Source organism: Phoenix dactylifera, chromosome 2, assembly GCF_009389715.1.
Source record: "Phoenix dactylifera cultivar Barhee BC4 chromosome 2, palm_55x_up_171113_PBpolish2nd_filt_p, whole genome shotgun sequence".
Classification (NCBI taxonomy): Eukaryota; Viridiplantae; Streptophyta; class Magnoliopsida; order Arecales; family Arecaceae; genus Phoenix; species Phoenix dactylifera.
The window spans coordinates 13,680,775-13,706,972 of NC_052393.1; the positions used below are offsets into that span (position 1 = coordinate 13,680,775).

The 26,198-nt window shown below is 38.3% G+C and overlaps 1 protein-coding gene and 1 pseudogene across 2 annotated transcripts in view; one reads left to right on the forward strand and one right to left on the reverse strand.

Annotated features, from left to right (window-relative positions):
* Nucleotides 1-1,253: 1,253 nt before the first annotated feature.
* On the forward strand, nucleotides 1,254-14,207 carry LOC103716851 (annotated as a pseudogene).
* Nucleotides 14,208-15,223: 1,016 nt separating this feature from the next.
* LOC103716854 (DNA-directed RNA polymerase IV subunit 1) overlaps nucleotides 15,224-26,198 on the reverse strand; it is a 32,620-nt gene continuing 21,645 nt past the window's right edge. For both annotated transcript variants that reach the window (XM_017845140.3, XM_017845138.3), the window contains exons 16-20: nucleotides 25,945-26,118; nucleotides 25,719-25,856; nucleotides 23,166-23,560; nucleotides 19,026-19,137; nucleotides 15,224-15,798 (exon numbers count right to left, since the gene is read on the reverse strand). In XM_017845140.3, coding sequence (XP_017700629.1) covers nucleotides 15,634-15,798; nucleotides 19,026-19,137; nucleotides 23,166-23,560; nucleotides 25,719-25,856; nucleotides 25,945-26,118 — 984 coding nt within the window. In that variant the 3' untranslated portion in view covers nucleotides 15,224-15,633. The remainder of the gene's footprint in view (nucleotides 15,799-19,025; nucleotides 19,138-23,165; nucleotides 23,561-25,718; nucleotides 25,857-25,944; nucleotides 26,119-26,198) is intronic.

A 26,198-nucleotide genomic window follows, 5' to 3' on the forward strand; every position in this document is an offset into this window, starting at 1 on the left:
TTGCTGCAGCACTGGCCATCTCAAAGCCTAAATCAGTCTCTGTTGGATCTGAGACAATGATTGTTAGATGAATGCGCACTGCGTTATTGATCATCAACAGGCCGTAGGACACAAGCAAACTAATCTTTCCTTTATGGCCGTCTTTGTTTCTAATGGTGGGCACCTTGACGCTGAAAAATTCTCTTTTTGAGTCATGTATCATATTTCTGCAGGTACTTCTAATTGAAGTGGGACAAAAGAATGGATTATGTAAGCTCATGGCCGATGTGCGTGTAGAAGATGGACAAGAGTTGCTGCTAATAAGAATATGTTACTTGAATTTAGTACGCTATGGCTGAGACGTTTGTGGACTTGCATGTGGAGTGAAAAGGCAACCCAAGCTCTTTCCAAGTTAGCCATTGCTACGGCGAGGCCAACTCTGCTGATTGAATGGCTTCCTGGCGAACCACGGGGTTGACCTGATGTGGACATCAATTTCCATCAGGCTCTTCTTGAACTTGTTTACTCTGATTCCATCTGTTGTTTTTACTCTACATTTCCTATGTAATTCACCTGGCTCACCAAAAAAAAAAAGCAACAAAAAAACAAGCTTAGAGTGAGCTAAGCCATGCTAGATTCAAGCTCTAACTTTGTTATTAGATCCCAATCTGATTGAAATATTTATAACCAGACGTAATCCCCCCTTCCTTCTCTTTGATTGAGAACTCTCACTCGTTATTGAACCTTATTATCCAGATGACATGTTTCAAATTGTAATAGCCTGGAAACATCAATTATTGCAACATAAAATTATTGACCATGCATATGATGCAGAATAGAGGGAGAAAGAGATAGAGAGAGAATAGGAAGAAGACAATAGAGAAGAAGAGGAGGAGAAAGAAAGAGAGAGAATGAGAGAGAGTAAGAACGATATCTCCGTATCCTGGAGAGAACATAGTGCAGGTCGGCATCGCTATAACCATGACTCTCTTAACAGGTGAACAGAGGGGACTTTCCCGTCTTACCATGGCCCTCCAAATATAGCATATGATGATGGTTATAGTTACGTGGACGGTGGATCCCACAATACCAAGGAGTGTGACGGAGCTCAGACAATCACGACCACAATGCAATACGATTCCAAGTATGATTGTGGAATTGGATCTCTCTTATTAAATCTCGAATTTTATAAAATCCAAAATTAGTTCAAGGACTACTTTCTAAAAAAACTAAACACTATAATTTATCATAAAGAAATTTTTACGAGATCGGAGGATCACACTAATCCACTCTTACGTGTTCCGTCTCGTCTGTACCGGCGAGTAATTTCTTGCGTACGCACGTTGTATGATATCACAGTCGCGTAACGAGCGACGGCGAAAGGGCAGCGCGCGGGCGCGACACCGACGGCGAACCGGAGTAGGATCCCTGCCAGGCAGCGAGGCGGTGCCAAGAAAATAGAAAACCATAACAGGCCTTGGCTCGCCTCACTCCGCTCCTTTCCTCGACCATCATCGAAGTGGTAAAGAGAGAGGGGGGGAGGACGAGAGAGAGAGAGAGAGAGAGAGAGAGAGAGAGAGAGAGAGAGAGAGCGCGAGTTCCGAAATCCTCTCCGCTTGGATTCTCCCCAAGATCCCTCGCCCGCCGATCTCCCCTCTCCCTTCTCGATCTTGGTCGCTGGAATCCATCGCAAACCCTCCTCTCGATCGATCATTCGGTCTCTCCATCCTTCAATCCCCAAGTCTTTTCCGTTCTAGGGTATTGTCGAGTCCGCTCGTCTCTTCTTGATATGGACATCGAGACGGCCGGCCGGTATGGCAACAAGAGGGTCCACCAAAGGGTGGGTTCTTCGGCGGCGGCGGCGGCGGTCCCGGACAGGGTCAACAAGGTCTGCTACCACTGGCGGGCGGGGCGGTGCAACCGCCACCCCTGCCCCTTCCTCCACAGCGAGCTGCCGGCGCAGCCGGACGGGGTGGCGGCGAAGCGGGCCCACCACCAGGCCCTCGCGTGGCGGAACCCTAGCTCCGGCGGCGGCAATTCTGGCCCCACCTCGAAGTGGGGGAAGGGGCGAGGGGGAGGGGCGGCGGGGCGGCCCCCGGCCAAGGTCCCGGACAAGGTCTGCAACTACTTTCTTGCCGGAAATTGTACCTTTGGAGAGAGTTGCCGGTTCTTGCACTCGTGGTTTATCAGCGATAGCTTCTCCCTCTTGACCCCTCTCCAGGGGCACCAAAAGGTGGCTTTCTTTACCTCGTTATGTTCCCTTTTCTTGCTTCATGTTCTTTTAGCTGGAACCTTTGGTGGGTTTTGGTGGTTTGATAGAAAGGAGTTATCTTGGAAGGCGGTAGCAGGGATCGCACTTCCATCGGGGTCTGAAAAGTTGTATTCGGGGAGCCAGGATGAATCTGTTCGGGTATGGGATTGTCGGACGGGGCAGGTATAAATTCTCTTGGCATTGTTTACCCATGGAATATTGGATATTATCTTTAATCTATTATATGTCTGTGATAGTGCGTTGGGATCATTAATTTGGGAGACCAAATCGGTTGCATGATCAGCGAGGGGCCATGGGTATTTATTGGCATTCCCAGTGCTGTTAAGGTGAGATTTTTTTAATAAAATTTATTTGTTACTTTGTCTTGGAAAAGTTTGAATTTCGTGTTTCATGTATCACTTTGTTTGCATTTTGAATGGCCTCTATTTTTCAGCTTGGACGTGGATGTGTGTTTGCATGGTGGTGAGCCTTGTGTGTCTCAGTTTTTCTTTGGTGGTCATGCAGGCATGGAACACACAAACTGCGACAGATCTAAGCCTCAGTGGACCTGCTGGCCAAGTGTATGCTTTGGTTGTTGGTAATGAGATGCTTTTTGCTGGGACACAGGTATCCCTCTTTCCTCTTAACCTTTTTCAAAATCTCTTCTTAATTTTGTATGGAGATCAGTGTAGATGAACTGTATGGGCGAACTTGTGGCACATGCTTGAAAGAAAATCCTATGTCTTTCTTCTCTCTGTTGCAGGGTGGATGTATATTGGCATGGAAGTTCAGTGCCGTAGGGAACTGCTTTGAACCGACAGCGTCTCTTAGTGGTCATCAACTTGCTGTAGTTTCATTAGCTGTGGGTGCAATGAGGCTCTACTCTGGCTCAATGGATCATACCATAAAAGTAAAAAAATTATGACTCTTCACTCAATTTATATTTAATTTTATATGCAATATATTTAAAAATTGAGTTTGATGTGTTCCATTCAATAGATGAGGAATTATGATGCTTCTTGTATAAACTTCCTTAAAAACATGCTAGCACATACAATAATCTAGTGCTGTTAATTTCATGTGTTCGAGGGTAGCCTTGGTACAATGGTAAGATTGCTCCATTATGACATGGGTATCATGGGTTCAAAACATGAAAAGACTGCATGCGGGGGTAAATTTACATACGTTTGACCTTCCGCAGACCTTGTAGTGGCAGAAGCCTCATGTACTTGGACGTCCTTTAAGGATTATACATCTATCAATCATTAAACCTTGAATCTACTTGACCACTAAATATAGCATTTTCAGTTTTATAATGAATTTCTCAACCATACCTTTTCCTCTTAATATTTTATTATTTTTAAAGTTTATGTATTGGCAACATCATCATGTTTGACATACATTGCAACCATAAAGCTACTACAATATTGCTTTGCATGGGTAAAACAACTACATGATCCAAGTTTACTTACCTGACTTTGATTTGTCAGGCTAGTTTCAATCACTGAGATGATTAATCTGTTTCTTTTAATAAAAAAACCTTCCCATCCAGTGTCTTTTTTTGACCTTTTGTTTCAAGAAAGAGAACAAAATTTGCATCACCCTCTTGCCATAAAGGAGGTATAAAGGAGGCAAGTGTCTGGAGCATTATGGCATTTGGGTGATGCAAGATGATTTCCAAAATGTGTACCACTGGTTGTTGATTTTGATGTGCAAGATGATGTTCCTGTATCAAAATAAGATTCTCCCTTGCCAATCTTCTTGATTTTCTTTCTTTTTCCCCCATTTACTTTATTGGCATAAGATATACATTGTTCAATTTTATAAACATTGGATATATCTTTCAGGTGTGGGACCTTGCTACTTTACAGTGCATCCAGACCCTTACTGACCATACATCAGTTGTCATGTCTGTACTTTGTTGGGATCAATTTTTATTATCTTGTTCGCTGGACCAAACAATAAAGGTCAGAATTTTTTGGTATATTTAGTGTTGATCACTTACAAGTACATGTTACTTTGGCTCATAAACTCTATAGTTACTTGGTACTCGATCAACAGGTTTCTCAATTATTATTTACCCCTTTTTTTTGTTTTTTGGTCTGTGCAGGTTTGGGTTGCTACTGAAAGTGGAAATTTGGAACTCATAATGAAGAACATGTACGTCTCTGAACCATTGAACATATACTCATGAAATTGAAAATAATTGGGCATTTTACAAGTTATCACCTTTTTTGACAATAAAATTTACCTTGCTTCATAACTGACAGAATTGTGAAATAGGAACATTATAGTGCTTGCTCATATAAATCTCTCTCTATCACTGCTATGAAATCCTTGAATGTTGAAGTTTTAACTTCTAAAAACTTCTTAGCTTAATTATTACTTATTTTTTTGTTATGCTTGTTCCTAACATCAGAACAATGTGGTTAGATCATTTTCAAAATAATGGGGTCGTCTGGTGCCCAATGGGCCTTATAACAGGTTGCTACATTGTAGGTCTCGAAAAGTTATCTAATTTCAAAAAATATTACATTTCAATAGATCTTATAAGTGAAAGTTATGCCCTCTGTAAGTTTTGCAATATGAGTTTGTCTTGGATGTAGTGGATTTTGCTCCTGAACCCCATCTAGACTTAGGCCCTGTTTGGGGGAGCTGTTGGCAGTAGAGCTGTCTGAAGTAAAGCTGTTATAAAAAGCTGTTTTCTGTTTGGTAACTACATTTCTAAAGTGCTGTGGTACTTCAACATATGTTTAGTAAACAAACTGAGAAAGTACTTTTGTATGACAAAATTACCATAAAGGACATTGCATAGTATTATACAACAGGGCATAATAAAACGTAACATATATTAATACATAATATATAATATAGTATAATATTACTGTAATGTAAAATAACATTATTATAATATAGTAATATAACATTGCATAGCATAGCATAGTAATATAATTATTAGAGTAAATTAATTTTTCATAATATAACATAATATTAAATTATTTAACATAAAATATTAATGTATTATGATATAATGTAATATATATTATATTTATAGTATAATAGAATAATAAAGGTATAAAATATTATAATTATTAGCGTAAATTAATTTTTCTTCCTTTTGATGACCATTTATTTTTCTAACAAATTTTCTAGCTAGATGATAAAATTGGTTAAACAATTACTAATATTTTTATTTATTTATTTATTTATTTTTCTTTTCTTTTTCTTCTTTTCTTTTTCTTTTCTTTTATTTTTCTATTCTTTTTCTTTTCTTTTCCTCCTCTTCTTTCTTCTTCTTCCTTTCTGAAGCTTCTCTCCAAACCCGCCACCACCCACCTCGCCGAATTCCACCGCCTCCCCATCGGACTCCCCCAGCCGGCCTCCATTCCCCTTCGTCCCTCCACCACCAACGCCGCCTCCCTCTCCCTTTCCCTGCTCTCTCCCCGATCCTCCAACCCTAACCTCTCCCTGCTCTCGTTCCTCCTCCACGGCCGCAGATGACAAGGCCTCATAGGCGAAGGGGCGTCCGGAGGAGGCCATGACAACAAGTCCGGCAGGGCCGGACCCGGCAGCGGAGAAGAGGGGATCGTTGGCCGCGGCGGAGGAGGGGTGGAGGCTGAGGAGGACGAGGGAGTGGAGGAGGCAGAGGAGGAGGGAGCGGAGGTAGGAGACCCACCCGGCAGCCGCCACGATGAGGAGGATCGAGATGGAGTCGCTGGAGGCGTCACGGAGTTGGTTCAGGAGCCCCATTTCTTTCCCCCTTCTTTCTTCTTTTAATTTAATTTCTTTCTTAATTTTATAGGGTGAAGAATCGGGAGAAAGAAAGAGGGAGAGGGAGGGGGTGCGGCGGCGGCAGGGGGGTGGGGGGGGGTGGGGTGTGTGGGAGAGGAACAGATGGTGAGATAGTGGTTTTTGGGAGGATTTTTTTTTAAATGGGGGTATTTTAGTCAAAAATACAGCTTTCCGACAAAACTGAAAACAACATTTTCGGAAAGCTCTAAATTGGAGCTTCTCGCCAAAAGCTGTTTTCAGCTTTCCGCAAAAGCTGAAACAGCTTTTCCAAAATTTTACCAAACACCTTTTTTTATCTAAAAGTACTTTTGGAGGGCCAGAAAGTGCTTTTTGGCCCTCCAAAAGCTCTCCCAAATAGGGCCTTACTCAACATGGCCAAAATTGTATGAAACGGGTTGCTTCCCTTTTATTTAATCCTTTTGAGGAAAAATCTCTAAAAACATATATTGGGCATTACAGGGGTGGCCCAATACATTTGGGGGCCTAAGGCGAATTCAGTGAATGAGGCTTTTTTTTTTAATAATAATTTTTTTAATAAGTATAAAATACTTAAAAAAATGATATGAAAATAGATAGCTGTCAAGTACACTATTTCAACAAAGATGCATGAATCTAACAAAGATAGACAAGAAGCCTCTTCAGTTTAATATAATTCTTGAATGGAAGCATGGAAAAGTAATTATTTTAAAAGAAGGACCCATGAAACTGATTAAATAACTGAGATAATGCTTGGCAATACTGTTTACCATGTCAAGCAAGAGCAGAATAGGAAAAGGTTATCCCATGGCACTTCATGGTCAAGGTAAAGGAAAGAATTTGTCCAGAAAGAGACCTCTCTATAAGAGAAAGTAGGGGCATTATGGGAAATTCACTCCATCTAATTAATAAAAGTCCCATCCCACCATCTGGTCCATCTCCCCTTCAAGTGAGTACCCAAGCAGCAACTGCAACATCCCAGCATAGCAGCCATTCAACCCCCCCCTCTCTCCCTCCTTTTCTCTCTCTACCACCCAAGAGGGGAGAAGAATCAGAGAGGAAAAAATTAAAAGAATCTCCACCCTCCAAGAAGTCAATCTCCAATCCCCCTATCTTTCTTCCTGATGGCCCAGCTGGATCAGGAGTAATGTGAGGGAAGGAAAACCAAGGCCAAAACCAAAAAAGCGAAGGGATGAAAGATAAGAGTGGCTTCAGACAACCAAATCCCTCCTCTCTCTTTCTCTCCACCCAAAACAAAACTACTATCCCCAACTTCCCAAATTGCCCCTCTGCAGGCTAGGAAACTCTCCACCTCCCTTCCATCAAGGGGGAAGACTCGTAGCCAGCTCCTGTTCTCATTTTATATGGGGCCTTTGCTTCCTTTTGGTCACGGTCACACACAGAAAATAAGGCAAGGAACCTCCCTCCCCCCCCCTCTCTCTCAATCTCTTTCTCTCCTCTCCTCTCTTTATTTCATCGCAAGTCGGTGCCTTTTTGCCTTCTCCCTTCCTTCTGTGGTTATCTTCTCTTTGCCTTCCGGAGGCCTTCCTTTGGGCCAAGGCCTTAGGCGACCACCTCAGTCGCCTAAGGCTCGGGCGGCGATCGCCTAAGGCTCGAGCCAGCCCTGTTGGGCAAAGGGTGTAGAAGAAACCTTCCTAGCAATTAGCTTCAGATTCTATGATCCTCTAGATCTTAAAGTTATTTCCATGGAAGTTTGAATGAGCATATTTTTCTGATTAAATTTCAAATCTTGTTTCCTTAAATTGATTTCAACCTACATTATCATTAGTTTTCTTTTACTTTTTATTGTATTTGGCCTTAACTCTCTTTTTGAAGTCTTTTCTTATAATGGCTTGAGGTAAAAAGTGGTGATATAATGCTTTACATAAAATAATCTATTTAAAAGTTCTTCCTCTTTCCGAAGGGAATGTTTCATAGGATGTAGGTGCACCTACATTATCAAGTGTCGCTATAATGGTATATTTGGAGTCACCAAACCTGGACATGTTACTAAGGATATGTGTAGACCTATGATATCAACCAAGATTTGCTGTATTGGTCGGTACTGTACTATATCGGACGTATTGTACCATATTTGTATTGAACCGGTATGTAGTATCGTACTGTACCGACACTTAGTACACCTTACCATCTCGTACCATACTGTTTTTTGACACCGTAATAGAATGGTACTGGTACGAGATCCGATACCGATGACGAACCTTGATGTCAACAACTTTGAGATCCATGGTAACTCAACATATGTTGCTATATTGAAGATTTTGAGTGCAAACGGACCATGCTACGCCAAACAGACTAGAACCCTAGATGCTTTTCGGTACTCGATTTTGAATGAAAAGGCCTGAACCTAGGATAATACTAATCAGTATTGATCGATATTGGTCAATAGTTAATACTAAGGTTTTAAATACTAGTACCAAACCTCGTACGGTTTTTCCATTCAGTAGTTAGTATGAAGGTTTTAAATGCTAATACCAACCTTCTTATAGTTTTTCCATTGGAGTGGCAATATCAAATACGGCACCAATACTGACCCCATGTCGAAACTATATTCTTTCAAAAATTAAAAAAAAAAACTATTGATATTGACTAGTATGGTTAGCACGGTATCACTGATATGCACCATTACAGAGCAATACAAATTGGTATGCTCAGTATGTACTAATATGGCTTTTCGATGTTCCAGCACCTGTACCAGTGCCATTTTAATACTAGAATGGTAAGATATCTGTTGTATACATGATACGCCATACCATTCCGAACCGGACGGTATAGGTTGTACCGTACCATACCGGTTCGGCACCAAAAAATTTTCGTACTGTATAGTACCGATATTGTGCTAATGTGGCACCGGTATGGGGTCTGGTACCAAGACGGCGAACCTTGGCTGTACCACCATCTTATTTCAGCAGTTTTGAAACCATGGCGAGTACCAAGTCAAAAATTGTTCTATGCCATTTCCTTTTTTGTTTTCTTCCCAATTCGCCCACTTTCTCTTCAATTTGAGTTGGAGAATGAGAGTTTACAAGGGATTTCTACTTTGATATATTGGATTCAGTAAAGTTTTGGTTAGCGTGAAGCCTACAAATACATCAACCCATGATAAGCAACTTGCTCCACCTTTTTTTTGGAAAATTTTTCTATATAAAAAATACTCATATATCACTAAACCTGAGAAAGGAAGATAATTTTTTATATCCATTCTATTTAGATATGTTTCATTTTTTTTAATAATTTCAACATGTTTTCTATTTTTAGATAAATTTTTGCATAAACAATTATTCCAAATAAACTTAAATATGGGAAAAAATGATAGCATGTTAAAGCATGTTAGGAATCACTAGAATGAGCAAATCCATGCCATAGAGCATTGGTGACAACTAATAGTTTTTGGCATCCAAAGCTATGATTTGCTCGAGGATTATATGACAAGCAATCTTGGAAGAGGTCGTCTAATCGGTCCAAACCTCAAAGATTTGTATAAAAAGCTCACAAATGATGAAGCTTTGGCAGTAAGTGGACTAGACCAGGTGAACTTTTGGTAGGAGCGAGAAATGATGTTTTGTTGATAATAATGATCTCACGCTAACTGGACAATTTGATCTTGGAGAAAAGTCGTTGGCATTATTTAATTGTTTGCTAAGTTCAAGACATCAAGGAATGATATGTAGGAAGTCTCTAATTCCATTAGAGGAAGAGCTTGGAGTTTGGAGTATACCTCAACGTAAGGGTGCGAGCACTTTGTGGTAAACATATACGAAAACATATAGTATTATTGTACATGAGTTATGTACATAAACCAACACAACCTAACAAACTTGGCATAATAGAAATGGTGCATACCATGCACCATGGTCTCTTGTGCCGGTACCAGGCATCGGACCAGTTGTCCGGCGGCACGGGTCGGTACAGGCCTGCGCTGTGCCATGTCGGGCTTGTCCGACATAGTAGAGGGGGCGGGGGAAAGGGCGAACAGGAGAGAAAAAGAGAGAAAGGGGAGAAAGGGAGGGAGGCGGGTAGAGGCCGGTGGAGGCCGTGGCTGAACCTCTGGTTCTTTTGAAATAGGGATCTGGCCGCAGCCTCCGCCTCCTACTCGGGCGTCGTCCATCCGCCGGCCCTCCGCCACCCTCTGCTGGCCTCTCTCCCTCTCCCTCCCTCCCTCGCTTGCTCTCTTTTTCTCTCTTTCCTTCTCTTTTTTCTGTAATTGGTTTTGTTTCCGTTGCTGAAATTATCTCCGTCCGCCACCGATACAGCTCGGTATGATCGAAACCGTCCGGTTCGGGACGGTTCCGCCGACCCTGGCATGTACCTATGGTGCTAACTTGTGTTGTATAGGCCCGTACCGTAGCATGTTTGTGCAATAATGAAATTCATGGATGTGACCAAAATTCGCCGTATCGTACCGAACTGGGTGGTATGGGGCATAGTGTACCATACGGATTTGATACTGATAAATGGTACAGAGGGCGTATTGATACCGTACCGTATCGTCACAGTGATAGTATAGCACCAGTACGAGGTTCGGTATCGAGACGGCGTACTTTGGATGTGACCAATATGTTGTGTTTGGTTTGCTATGTCAAAGGCAAAGGTATATAGGGGTTAGAACTAAACCCTCTATCTTACCTAAATATTTTATGTAAGATGGTCAGGGATGCCTCCTTGTTCATCCCAAATTATTCTTAGCCTTGTCTTGAAGCTTGTTGAATTGATCGAGGTAGAAATGACATTGAATTGAGAATTAAACCTTGATTTGAAGAGGGATGCGGTGTTATTGTTTTGGATTTTTCCATTCATTTTTAATTGAATCCATTTTCATTATTTTTTTATTGTTTAAAAAATTGTTAATTGATGCATTCTTCAATGAGTTCATGAATGAAACTCTAGCAAGAACGAAGAAATTGTGGGAGAAGTGATATTTTTTAAATAAATCCTTCGATATTCTCGTTACTCAAAGAAGTGTTTGATAAGTATCCATCTATTAACTTTCATTTTTTTAATAATTTTTTCAGTTGAAGGATGAGTAGCCTTCGTAAACATATTGTAGTTTTTTATGCTCAAATATTTATGAAATTGCTCCTGAAGGAAAAATAATTTTCTACAAAAAGATCATGAATAGCACTTGGATATTTTCAGGTTGATTATTTTTAGTGATCAATTGTTAATTTCCTAATAATGCAACTAATAGGTCGTGCCAACTTCATAAACAATATTACAAGTATCCATTAATCTCATGATAAAGATATCTCCTATGTTTATGTATTTATGTTTAGCAACTCAATATCCATTTGAACAGGGAGTTCAGAAGTATATCAAGGACACTACTATGTTTAGTGAAGCCCTAAATATGAAGACATGACTCAAAAAGGTTGATGAAAGATGATTACCTTTAATGTCTCAAGGGAAGTAGTTTCGAGCATGTGGGTCCCTTGTGCTTTTAAGGATAATGTGATTGCCAGGTCACTGATAGAAAATAAATTCACAAAGTTTGGGAACATGAAGAACAGCATTACAGGATGAGAGCATCCTATTGAGAAGCAGGACAGGGATGATGCAAGCACATGAGATGATCAGGACTGGTAATGGTCATGTGGCTGCCGGCACCTGATAATTGAAGGTTACACAGAGTATTTGGCTGGACATCAACAATGGCCATGTCAAAATGATTTTGAGATGATTTGCTGCACCATGTGAACCATGGACTCATAAGAATTAGCCTGAATAAATGGAATCAGAGAAAGAATGCTGTTGCTAATGGTGCTTTCTGTGTAAAGCATGGATTGGAGGCAAAAGGATGACTGGCAAGAATATAATAGCAACAGTAAGTTATGATCGAGGGTAAGCATTGTAGGAAAAGTTCAAGCACTGTAGGATTAAAAAGCATCAACATCATACAATCAGCAGAAACATACAGCCTCTAAAGGTAAGTCTATCACAACCTTTGTAGGATGGTGGGGACGAGCAAGATGCAAAATTAGAATCGACCTGAAGAAATAGAAAAAAATCAAATTCTATTTACCTAGATATGCATACTAAGAAGTAACCACATAAGGTCTTTTTTTCAAATCCCTACACTTATGGAGCTGGACCTTATCTGAGGGTCTAGCTCCTGACACATGGACAATTGAGGAAGCTTGGCAATATTTTACCTTTTAAATCTACGACAGCAGCAATACATATTAGTACTTCTGTCATTTCTAATTATGAGTTTAGCATATGTAAAGCATTTTTAATTGTTTGCATTCATCTATGCCTTTAAGGTTTGGTAATATGCAAATATTGAAATTACATTCGCAGTTTTTATTATAAATAATTTAATTGATTTTTTTATTATAAATTATTTACTTGAATTTTTTATTAGTACTTAGCTTGTTGCCTGGGCAATCGCCTAGGCTATAGCTATGTTTATTACTAGGGTCAACTGGACTATTTTTGACAGCTATGCTCTCCCCTAGCCATCCCTAGCATATCTCCTCTCCAACTATCCACCCTTTAAAACTCATAACGTCCTCTTTTATCTGTAGTTTTAAGATAGAAACTTATAGTCAGCCAGCCAATCATGTCAATAATTTTATAGGCTATGTTTTATGTGCTGTCAAACTAGAGTGCCAATAGTCTAGCAAAAAAAAAACTAGAGCGCCAATACACTACATATGTGAATGTATAGTGTCCTTGCTTGGATTTGTGCGGATACAAATACGCTCAGGTGTTCTTGTAGTTTCTACCCTTAGGCAATCAAGGATGAATCTCTTGACATGTCATATGTGATGTCTGTGATCCACCATTCCATTATTGCAGACTAAGGGAATTTCCTAGCACGTTCTCTTTTGAGCTCACAATGCTTATCACTCTTCGTTGCTACATTCGCCTATCATTTTCTTGTCAATCTTCACTCTTTGCATAAAAGTGTGTGCTTGATGCCAGTTGCTGCATCATCATTTCTTTCCGTATCTTCACTATCCGCATACTCTGCGGAGCTGAAGCGTCTCATTGCCTTAGGAAAAATCACTTGTTCATGCACCAAGTTTTTTATTTAAGAGGTGGGACTCACAGATATTCTTGGCTTTGACAGCTGTCATTGCTTATGAAATGGCTCATCTTAATAATGCTGCTGTCTTCCATGGACTCCAAGTTTGTTCATCATGGGGGCCCTATGTACATGAGTTCTTACAATTTTCATTGTCTAAATTAGGATTTCTATTTTTTCTGAAGCACATCAAAGTTGAGATGTCAATATGCTTCCAATAAAATTGTAAGATATGATTATGTGTACCAATTTTGTGAATGCACCATGACCTAATGCTAATTCAGATCATGTCATTAGCAGATTTAGGTCTGCTAGGTCTATGGATTACTTTGTAAGTTTTAAAGTGAGAGAACTTAAGATTCCTAAACAATTGAATGGTAGTGCATATGGGAAGATTTTATTGGTGCTATAAGATCAGCAAACAACCAGAATTTATTGTGTACTCATGGAGGTTAATTCTCTTCTGTCTTATGGTGAGATAGTGGATTCAATGGATTCTTTTGACCTATTTTATATTTCACAATTTCTTCACTGGAGTGGATATGCATTTGTTTTACAAGTTTATCTAGAAATGCAACATGCTTCTGAAAGTAGATATTAGACAGCTTTGTTTTTGTTCAACTCAGCTGTCAGGATTACATTGTTCGGTAATGCATTTATCCTTTTTCAGGGAGTGCTTGCACTTTGTGGTATGCACGATGCTCAAGCAAAACCATTGTTACTATGTTCATGCAATGACAACGGCATCCGCATCTATGACCTGCCATCGTAAGTATACATATATGTGATCTTGGAAGTTTTGGAAGTTTCCTTCAACTTGAAAGAAATCCTCCATGTAGGTTCAACGAGAGGGGTAAAATCTTCTCCAAGGAGGAAGTGAGAGCAATATGAATTGGTCCTGGTGGGTTATTCTTTACGGGAGAAGGAACAGGCGAACTGAAGGTGTGGAAGTGGTTGACAAATGAGATAACCAACTTCATGAGTTGATGATAATCCACTCTTTGTATTCTATATTCATTTCCTCATGTAATTTATAAGGGATTTATTGAAATGCAATGCAAGATGTATGGCAGCCAGTTTTGATATTTTTGCCAGTTGATCCTTTATATGTTCCTTGGAAAGCACCTTCTCTGAATAGAATCCAGACAACACGGTTTAAAAGCTTGTGCTCGGTATTACTAGCACAATCAAACTCAGGTTCCTGGCAGCATGGGCCATGTCTAGAGCCCAGAGAATAGTGTATGCTAAGATCCGATTCCCCATTGCATTCTAAGTTCTCTACAGCTTGAAAGATCTTTTTTTTTTTTTTTTTGCCACCAAGGTGGTAGCACAGATGGAATAGGGCGTTGGCTTCCACTAGGATGGCCCAGGCTCGAAACGCGCAAGCGTTGATTAAATTCGGAGATCGGATGCCCTATGTCTGAATGCTGCCGGTGGGAGCACTACTGGTTTGCTGGTATCGAGGTGGTGCTGGGGTGATGTACTTACACATGGATGATGAGCCCAGTGAGAAGAGTCCATAGGTCAAAGAGGGTACGTAGAAACTTGCAGTCTGCATCGAACATTCTCTGGTGGAAGGGGGGCTTAGTGGGGACTGTTATGCGGGCGAGGTTCGCCTCTCCCCCTCCCCTCCTATTCTTTTACCAAAAAAAATATATATATCCATTTTTCTGTGGAAGAAAAATCCATTCTTAGACATTCTGGCCGGCCCAGTCAGTGGTTTCTCAAAATTTCTTGCTGATTGAGTTGCAGCTGTTTAATGCTTGTGGCTGGAATGAGGATTCTTTTCCGTTGCCTTGAGCTGTCATGATTTGGTATTTGGGGTTAACGCAATTTAAGGCGGTACCAGAGGATCACAATAGTAGAGAACATAGAAGTGCTATTGTTTATCGGATACTGAACATAGATGTGCTATTATTTGTGTATAATGGCAGTATGCTAATATTTTTCATTCTGCGTATTGATCGCATTGAAGGAACAAAACATTACTAGAATTGTCGACAAGAAGGAAATATAACAGGTTGGTTCAAAATTGTTGAAAGACGTGGCTGAGCAGGTAGATATAAGACATAAAATAGATCATGTCCAGGAAAAGTCTTCCTCGAGGAATTCAACATTCGCATCACAAAAATGTAAAATTACTAGAATTTCCACCATCCAAGCACTGAGAAGGAAGGTACGAGACACAAAATCGATCAAATTTACTTTATTTCCCACAAAAGAATTGCTTTGGAGGAATTCCACATTTACATGATGGATATGCAAAATTATTACCCAAGCACCAGTATCTCTTTGTTATATACCAAAATTGGTGCATATACAACTTGTTTTCTTACACTTGCACAATGAAAAGAAAATGGATAGACACAATGACGGATGAATGCTAGGGAGCTAACGAAGCTACTGAAAGCATTATCATTCTCCATAGTTTTAATTGAATGAGTTGAGCAGCAGAAAAAACTTGCAAGTTTAGCAAGGGGGGGACAAAAAAGACTTCCGGTTATTGTTCTGGCTCGCATCCCGAGTGCATAGATGGCCTAAAATTTGGTCCATATGACCGTCAATATCTGTACAAATTTCTCATGAATCATCGCCTCCAGGACATCTTCTTTTCAACCATTGATCCGAATTCTGGTGAGATGCTGTAGGCTGCACCAATGATGCATTTTCTGTATGAGAAATCTTCTGTCGTTCCATCGTTCCTTACCAAAACAAAACACCGTGACCCTGGATGCAATGGGCTATGTCCAATCTGAGTAGGGAAAAAAACAACTTTACTCTCTGATCTTTTGAATTTCCTTGAAATCATAACATAATACCAAACTAAGGTAATGCCAAATATATAATCTAACTTTTGTGAAGTAAATAATATCATCAATCGTCTCTACTATGAGACCATCCATGCTTATCACAAGAAAGGGAGTCCACCAAACCCCTTTAGCCTTTGCGCCTAAAAAATAAAAGAACAGAATAATACTTCTGGTGTGTGGCCCCCCTCACAGCCATATCCCTAGTATTGGTTTCTCAATTCTGCCTGTTTTCTCTTCATGTATGGCAAAGGTGTTACATTTTTCTAGTAACCATGATTAGCAAATCTTGTCCTAACTATTAGAGCAGATTTATGAATCACTTGTCAATCATACTACTGGGAGTCCACCAAGACCCCTTTAACCTTTGCGCCTAAAAAATAAAAGAATAGAGTAAGACTTCTAGAGTGTGGCCTCCCTCACAGCCATATCCCTAGTATTGGTTTCTCAATTCTGCCTGTTTTCTCTTCATGTATAGCAAAGGTGCTACATTTTTCTAGTAACCATGATTAGCAAAACTTGTCCTAACTATTTGGGCAGATTTATGAATCACTTGTCAATCATACCACTGGGGGTGTTTTTGCATATTTCATAAGGAAGATCCCTTGGGCACATGGAAGGACCAAAAATAGAGAACCTAGGCTTAGATTCATGAATAAAAAGTAAAAATTAACATGTGATTAAAAATTCTAGAGACATTACAGATTTTTCTCGAGGCCAAAACAGAACAGGAAACAGCTTCAGCTTCTATGCAGTTTCTTTCATTTGCCAGAAATGGAAGAGTATAGGCTAAACCAAAGAGGCCAGGTTGATTCTGGTATCAACTTATGTTTGGTTTTACCAAATTTTTTAGGGCCTAGATTAATTGAAATTATTCAAACCTTGATCCCCACAACCAATGCAATTTGCAGAAACTGTGCATGTGGTTAGGTCTACAGCTCTCGGGTTCCCAGTTACTTCCGCCAAATGAAGTCATTGGTGAAATGAAAGGCCTAGTTGGGTGTTCTATAATGTTATCTGTCCATGCTGTTGAGATAGATCGTACGATCATCTCTTTGAAGGGGCACAGGGATTGGTCAACTTGCAGGAAGCTTTCTTACACCAGATGCAACATGACAGCAAGTCTTTTTACATTATAATATAAGATCCTTATAGTTTGATGAGTAAATGCTGAAATTACTTATTTTGTTTCCATTGATTACCTAGAAATATTCAACATGAGTATATTAAAATGGCCTCTCATATAAATTTGACCATAAGGGTGCATGGGGTTAGCATGGATAAATATGAGGGGACTAGACACATGATTTGGAGGCAGACATCCTGTATTTTTGTTGAAGAATAAAATACTTCTTCCTTGCAGTACATATCAACAAAAACCTAAAGAAGCAAGGTTAGGCATAGAGAAGACTTAGAAACTACAATAAGCTAAGATGATAAAGTGATTACTGGGTATCAACAAAGCATCTCCAAGTCTGTAAGGTTCATCAGGCCCCAGCAAGACAAAGGAAGTAACCATGGCATCAGAATGAGTAGAACTTAAATATACAGAAGGTGAATAGGAAACGGCTGGTTTTCTTTACCATGTTGCATTCAAAGTCCGACTTGGCAGAGTTAAGATTAGAATATGCAACCCATAAATATCTTCAATCAAATAAAGGTAAGTATCATTCATAATAAGAAAAATATTATAACCACATACATAATTTTGAGTGTATAACTGCATAATGAGGATCATAATTCTTTTCAAAAAAAGAAATAATGGTTCATTATCAAAGCATAAATTTTTATATTCCAAGGTAATAAATATAAATAAGAAAACATTATTTAATTTCTGTTAGATGCACATATTCCCCTTTTTGGCAAAAGATAATCACTTATCAAGAATATGTCACTTACAATTATATAAAAATAGTCGCCTTAAGCCAATTAAAAACTTTGAGTAACACAAAAACTACGTATGATAAAATAATCACTTTACTAAACAAGACATAAACATTGCTTATGGTTTGGCTTCTTTTTCCATGCATCTCCTTAATTCCTAAAGCAATTTTCTTCTATCAACAAGTGATATTGCTCTAACCCATGGTTGATTATATTTTGTATGATAACGCAAAACAGGTCAATGTTTTACACTATATGTTCACATAAAAAGTACACATCTGATATTGATCCCATGCCATAAAAAATTGGATGGCCATATATCTCAACCTTCCAAGCGAATGATTAAGTAGTTTGGCATTAATTCAAGGGTGGGTTATTTCAAGAAGTTTGTCTCCTACTCATGATAGACTTTGGAAAAACCCCTAAACCCAAGTCTATAAAAGGGACCTTTGGGGCGTGTGCATAGATGAATTGGCTCTTCCTCTCCACGAGTATTTGATTAGAATGGTAAAGAACATGATTGTTGAATTCCACAAAGGGTATCAAATTGGTAGAAAAAAATTGATGCTTGGTCATGAAGGTGGTATTGCTATGAATGACAAAGACAAAGGTGTTTTTGGAGTGAAAAGAGAGCACTCGAAGAGATTGTGAAGGTTGAGCTAAATGCAGTTCTGAAAGCCTTGGTGTCAGGTGCCAGAAAACATTTAGGCTATTATGGCAGTGTCAAACATGTTGGGAAGTATTTATTAACAGGGTAAGATGCTACCCACTTTAATTACAGGCAACTTTTCAGGGATATAGGTTGTCAAAATTCCTGATTTGGGAAGTCAAGGCATACAGGTAGAGAAATAAATGGTGAGATTTATCTGCTAGAAAAAAAGGTTAGGAAGAACAAAGCAATGGATTTGGGCGATAGCAATTACCAAGTGAGAAATTAATGTTTGTATTCGGTATACCATGTAACAATTGTATGACTATTTCTAGTCCTTGGGATTATCTATCTAGAATTAAAAGTATTCCAAGAAGGATGATGGTAGAATCTCAAGGGAGGAATTGGATTTTTAAGGTGATTTAGTAATCGTAATCAATATCAACAAGCTTCACATTCCCAAGATGGCTTCAGTATGACAACATTGTGGGTCTAGTCTCTCCACCCTTTTGCAAGTTAATGCACTGACGTGTTTTCATTTTCCACCATAACAGCCTATGAAGTTAAAATAAATAGTAAAGCAACTAATTCTAGAAAAAAATTATGAAACCCAACACTAAAAAGTAATCATTGTATTACCTTAATTCCCTGAATTCCAGTTCCCATCTTTGCATCTCTTTTGGGATGATAGGATAAAGCCTCCATAAGACATGATTTATCTGTCTCATTTAAGTATCCATTTATGGGGTACCTTCATACAGATTTAACTCCATCAGAACAATAGGTTTAACTTTCGAGAGTACAAAAATAAAGGATAGCTACAAGGTAGAAGATTTTAAGAAAGATAAACATATGATGCATGACTACCCATTTTACAAAAACAAAAACTGACAAAACAGAATGGTTACATGTTTATACGGCACCTTGTGCAATAAGGTGCATAACTAAAATAACTACATAATATGTATCTATAAAGCTAGATTATAAGTGGTGATATTTAATTGCCAAATTTGTTTAGATGTCCTGGCATTATATATAAAATTCTCTGAATTGCCGGGCAGAATGAGTTCATATGAAATATCTCTTGCCTTAAGCTTTCTGCTACTAGATGTTTGAATCATCAAAAACGTTACTGCAGATAAGCAGAAAGTTGCTAGCCATTTGCCTGTGTAGTATAACTATACACGTCAACATAAAAAAGATTCTAGGTTGAGAATGTTTGATATGACATTTGAGGATTAATTGTTTCCAAGGATCATGGATCTCAAATTTAAAATTTCATGTCTGTGATACCAGCAGAGAGCTGGTACAATACGACGTAAAACACAAATCTCACTGAAGCTTTTCAAAGAAAGCAAGTATGAAAAGTCTCTTTAAACTCCACATGCCAGCAGCCAATTATTTACCAAAACTATTGAAGTTTGAGAGTAATTTGAGAAAAAGAGAAAATGGAAAAAAAGGCAAAGGTATAAAATTTTGACCTAGGAGGGGAAAAAAGCTCGTTACTTTCTTTACAAAATGCAAACCAAGTACAAATTAAAGGTGATGATTTTGCATCACAAGCCAAGGTCAAGATTATGCTATCAACTTCTTTTGGTTGCTCCAAGTACACCATAGAATAGAAGAATAGTGAAATCATAGTGGAAGATAGTCAAGAAGTTATTCGCATTCATTGGTGAATTCCATGCCCTTTCTTTTCTTAAATCTTTGAAATAGTTCATCAGCATTGAGTTTGTGTTTAGTTGTAGCTGAATGCATATTTCTAGAATTGAGATAGTTGATAACAGAAGAGCGCACAGTGCAAGAGCCAAAAGCTTTTTCAATGACCTGGCTACTAAATCTTGTGAACAAATGGAGACCAAAATTGGATAACAAGATATGAAATAAAGTAACCAGACAATGAAAGAACATGTAAGCCAAACGGAGGGTTCTATCTAGGGCAATGGGGATTTAGTCCTCACACGGATCATGGGAATGCAAAAAGAAGACGAATCCGAATGAAGCTTATATTTCCACATGCCATCTTGGCCTTAATAGTGTTTCCACATGATCTAAGCATTTCATGTTCTGTCATCCTTCAGTGTTGCTTTGACCAAGAGCAATCATGATTATTAAGACTATAACTCAATTTAATGTCTTGGATTGATTTTGGTTAAGTATCGGGTGGGTCCCCCTCCATCCCTCTCTTTCCAAAAAAAATGAAGACACTTCAACTTTGGTCATTAAGTACGACTTCTTTATTAATTTAGAATTAAGATAAAACAAGAGGCACATGGCCATGTGTTATAGTCCATATGCCTTCCTTGTTAATTTAGAATTAAGATAAAACAAAGGCACACGATCATGTGTTATAGTCCATATGCCTCCTCCAAGTATTCTTTCTTTCCACTACTTTGTGAACATCAAATTTCAAGAGGGCATCAAATTTATGTGAAGATCAAAAAAGCCTTTAAGGCTTCCTCTTCATTCAATCTTGACTGGTGTATCATATTTTCTAGCAATAAAAGTGCTACCAAAAATCAAGCACCCCTATTACCTCATGTGGAAACATTGTCATGCTACCATACATTGATGGGGCCTAACAAAATTAACATATTTGTACATTCGTCTAAGAAAGAATATTAAGCACCTACAAACATCAAGGTCGTGCCTTCCCCAAGGCCATCATTAATGCAAAAGTAGAATACCTTTCAATCTTGAATTTTTCTCACTCATGGTCGGCTGCGCTAGAATTCTCTGTTATATTACAATTTGGCAACAAATCTTATGCAATTCAACATCTTGTACAGCCCTACAGGACCCTATTATAATGCTATTGCTCATGCTCCCGCTTGTTGGAGGGCGTTGCTTTTTTTGATCTTAATTGTGTTAATGTCTATAGCCCAATCTTGAATTATTGTCTCACTCAAGGTAAGGCCCACTAAAATTCTTTATTACATTATTACTTGGCAACAAACCCTATATAATTCACCATCTTGTACAATCTTACAGTACGCCTTATGGTACTATTATTTTAACTCATGGTCTCCCTTGTTGGATGCTGTTGCCTTTTTTGATGTTTAATAGGGTTAATGTCTAGACAACTAATATACTCCTGTTACCCTCTGTTTTTCTCGGCAACGAGAAAAGGAGAAAGTCAAAAGTTTCTCATTTCAATTATGTTATGGTGCTGCATGATGGCTCAAACCAACACTAAGAACTACATGTTTTTTAAGGCTATTGTCTATTTCCAACTTAAGAGAAAGCCCCTATGCTCCCATAATTCATGGACCGTTGTACCGCCCCGAACCGTCTGGTACGGGACGTACTGTATCGTGCCAGGGTCGGAACCATTACGAAACTCATGTTCAGATTGGTACGGACTTCATACTACCCCTTACCAAGGCATATCAAGGTGTACCGAGATGCGTGCCAACCTATATCGAGGCATGCCGACCCATACTGAGGTGTAACAAGATAAATAGTGAGAAAAATGATCCAATAGTTATTTCGGTATAGAGTGCATACTGTACCATACCCGATCTGTACCAGGTAGCCTTATATATCCAAATAGCAACACGATGGATGCTTGTAAAATTACTTAATAATATCCTATGGATGGTCTATGGTATGGATTGTACCACCCCGAACCATTCGGTTTGGGGCGTATCGTACCATACCAAATCGGAACTAGTAAGAAAATCATATTCAAGTCGATACAGGCCTTATACCGACCCGTACCAAAATGTATCAAGATGAACTAGGTGTCTACCAACCCATACTAAAGCGTACCAACATAAAAAGTAAGAAAAATGGCTCGAAAGCTATCTCAGTATGAGATGTATACCGTACCATACCAACCCGTATTGTATCGAACTAGACACATATCGGTACAATGCTTAGTACCAAGATTATGAACCTTGATTTATAGTAACTGTATATATATAAAATGACTGCATCCAGTATGGGATAAAATTAATTTCACATCATTAACTCCACTTTATCCTCGAGCTTCAAGCTTAAATAGAATAGAATGAACATAAAGAAATACATAATTCCATTTTAGTGATTGGTACATGCATCATGAAATATTAATCCTAGAAGGAAAAGTTTGAAATGGAAACAAAAACAAGCCACTTTAGGACGAAAAGAGGGCACTTTGAGAAGGAACAAAAAATAGAGCATTTTCCTGCATAATAAGTTAATATGTTCAAACAAATAACATTTGTGATAGAATCACAAGACCGAATGTGACCAATGAAGTTGTAACCAATTACAATATCCGTATCTCCATATTTTACGAGAAAGACAAATAAGCTATAATAATTTTCTTTGATGGATCCACGAATACTCCCAACGTTTTTATAATGTGACTGATGAAGCCAGATTCGAAACAAACTGCAACTTCAAGAAGACAAAATAAAGCCTCAATCAACTTAAGTTAATCATCACAAATATAAAAAAAGGATGAACTTCTTAGATTGTAGTATTATTGGTACCATTTTTATGTTCTCTGTGGAGCACTTCTATTTTGTATATTCCAATTAAGAAAACACCTAATTCTCTTTCTAGCATTCTATTTTCATAATTAACTGATTCATTCAATTCATATGAATAACAGCAAACCAAGTCCAATAGGGATAAAGACTTTGAATTAAAAAACCTGATAACATGAATTCCTTGTTTTGAAATAAAAAAAGGTTAGGCAGAAACTACAGTAGTGCACCAAATATAGTTTCAAAGAACTGTCTAAAGTAAAAGGAAAAACAGGAGGCAGTTAGTTATCAAAAAATAACTTACTCATGTAAAATTGTTCGCAAGTTAGAACACATATCCACGATATTAGCCCATGAACCAGCACTTCTTAAAGCAGATTTTGTACTGAATCCCATTTTTGCATCAGAATTAGAACTAACACTGGAAGACACTACATGGCCTTTGGATTGCCTTTCCCATTTGTTGACAGGATACTCACATGGACATCCTTGCCTAGTGTGAGCTTCTTCAGAAATCAATTGGTCTATTGATTCTCCAGTAGAAGCACCAGTATTGGATAGAATTCTTTTATGTTTCCATTTGGTGGAGACATTTCGATCACCATGTCTGCATAATTTGTTGTCATCTTGCCAAGGCTTCTCAACTTTAAAGTTAAGCAATGTTTTATATATATTCTCAGTCTTTTGGGGATTATGCACCTGCAAAAGAATCAGAAACACTAAGAAGCCATCTAGCAAGATAGAAATTGCTATCGGTGTAAAAAAATATTTATAAAGAAATCAAGCAGATAGGGAAAAATGCTTAAAATATTAGAGATTACTACATACAGACTCTGACCTTGGGCATTCAAATATCCAGGTTATGCAACATAAACCTAGCCAGCAACTTTTAGGTCATCAATATAAGGCTATCCTTATGGATTGAGGCATAATCCATTAAATTTTTGAAACATATCCTGACTGGCTATCAAGCTGTCATAAGTGCTCTAGAGGATTGTGTCCTGTTTTGGCAACTAAAGCTTTATTCACGAGAGGGGCAAGACATACTGTTACGAAACTCAGTGATCCTACTGAAGGATCCCAATCTGGATTGGACAGGCAGCAATCATGGTTAAATTGATTATTGAATCACTGAATTGCACACAAATGATCCAACCTATGTATCAGAAGTCCAATTTACTAACTCAGCAAAGCTTTTAGGTGGAGTCAACTCAATCAAGCTCCCAAAATCAGCCATATGGATGTGTGTTACATCAATGTTACTAGTAGTAATGCTTACATAACAATTATTAGTTATTTCTTTAATACTTTTCACCAACTGTATTAGGAGGCAAGTTGATGAGTACAATGTCTCATAGTTCACACAGATCAAACGTAGCAGCGAGAAGTTTAAGATATTTGAAACAGGGAGCAATGTCTCATAGTTCACACAGATAGGGAAAATTACAGATGAGGAAGAAAACAGGGTTTCAATTCCATTAGGCGATTACTGACAAACTTATAAACTTCCCACTCTTTTGTAATGCAGGATATCATATGTTGAAAACAAGCTATTACAAAATTGCAATAGGGAATGGATGCAATCCTAAACATTAAATAATTCATTTGTTTGGATCAAAATCTCTAGTACAACAAATGTTTGATTTTACGCAGTAAAGTAGTGTTCCTGAAGACATTTTGACAAATATTGCAAAGATCAGAATAGCATTAGTTTTTAATGTAAGGACTTCATTGAAGTTGACTTAATTTACAACTAGACTTACAATGATGAAAGAAAACCAACAGAAAATGTATGCTAGCTCAGGAGCTATCATCTAGTTTCATTTCTAATATGAGGGGTTGCAGCATAAAATAAATTTAACTTGACATCATTACTACAAGAGCTTTTCCTACATTCTACACAATATCATATTTAATGCATCACTATGACAACATGGAAGGAAATTCCTGACCTGTTCACTAGCATAGTCAACATAAAAACATATACTGGTAGAGTTCAACAGATTTTGGCTTAGTGCATTGATATAAAATAGACCAAGTAATAAATGGTCATATATGATAAGCGCAGAAGTCACGTGTAACCATTACATATTCCAATTTTGCCCATCCATATGTGTAACACTTCTGTACAATGATATCCATACAAGGAGCAGGTTCAATTAAATCAAAAACATGCATCTAACTTGTGAGTTTCTAGACAGTCACATGTTACGCAATACATTGGCAGAAGCTCATGCCATCACATAGGCTATATCATGATAAAGACTGACTAAAAGCACTAACATATGGCATAATGTGTCAGTGTTGCATGCCGAAGGCACTGGCATGGCACCTGTTTTGCCAATTGACCATGCTAAACAGAACTTTAATCTATGTTCAATAAGATCAATCGCACTCATCCATCCTGCACAATTCAGAAAACAAAAGGCTAAACTAAACCACATCCCCAATGACAAGTACTTTGACAAGCCATAATTTTGCGACTCACCGTATTGTCAAAATTCATCCTGTATTACTCCTGAAGTCCTTCTTTAGAGTTCTTATCTTGTTTACTCAAAAGACTACATGCTCAGTATGATCAATATTATAGAATTTATTTTAAATTAACAATTTAATTTCAAAATAGCAATGCCATTTTCACACATAGATTTAACCATCTCAATTAAAATATAGCATTTTAGCTGGCACAGAGAAAGTCCTGAATTCTTGCACTGGGATAATAATTTATGATGAATGGAAATGATAGATTTACAAATTATTCATCCTATCTCTAAAAAGCTTACATGAAACCAGAATGACATACTCACTTGTGCCACTTCATAAGTAATAAGCAGTATATGACTAGGACTATAAATACCTTTCCCGAATATATAATTTCAAAAGGTCCTCCAGTCCCAACTGGAGCTTCTTTGCCCCAAGCCATTGCATCTAATGTACCGCCAAGGTGATCCACAGAACCCTGCTTAGCAGCATTGATAAATCCATAGCCTGGATTCTGCAAAGACTCCCACCAATGTGATGAATCATGTTGAAAAGTAGTTGAATATGAGAAATAAAATGTGAAATCTTCAACTAATACTCACAGATAAACAAGCTAGAGTAAATGGAGATGAGATGGATGCTTGATCTCTTTGCTTTTTAAGTCCTTTGATGCTTAATCCATGAAATTCACCAGTCACTGAAAGGCAATCTGCAGCCATAAGCAAATGTTCTTCATGTATACACCTCCCTGTATCAGATGTTGCCGACTTCAAATGCTGCAGGTTGAATCATATAATAAAAACATTCGCTTAGTTGAGTGAAACAAATTTTTGAAGAGAAAACAAATGTTCAGCTA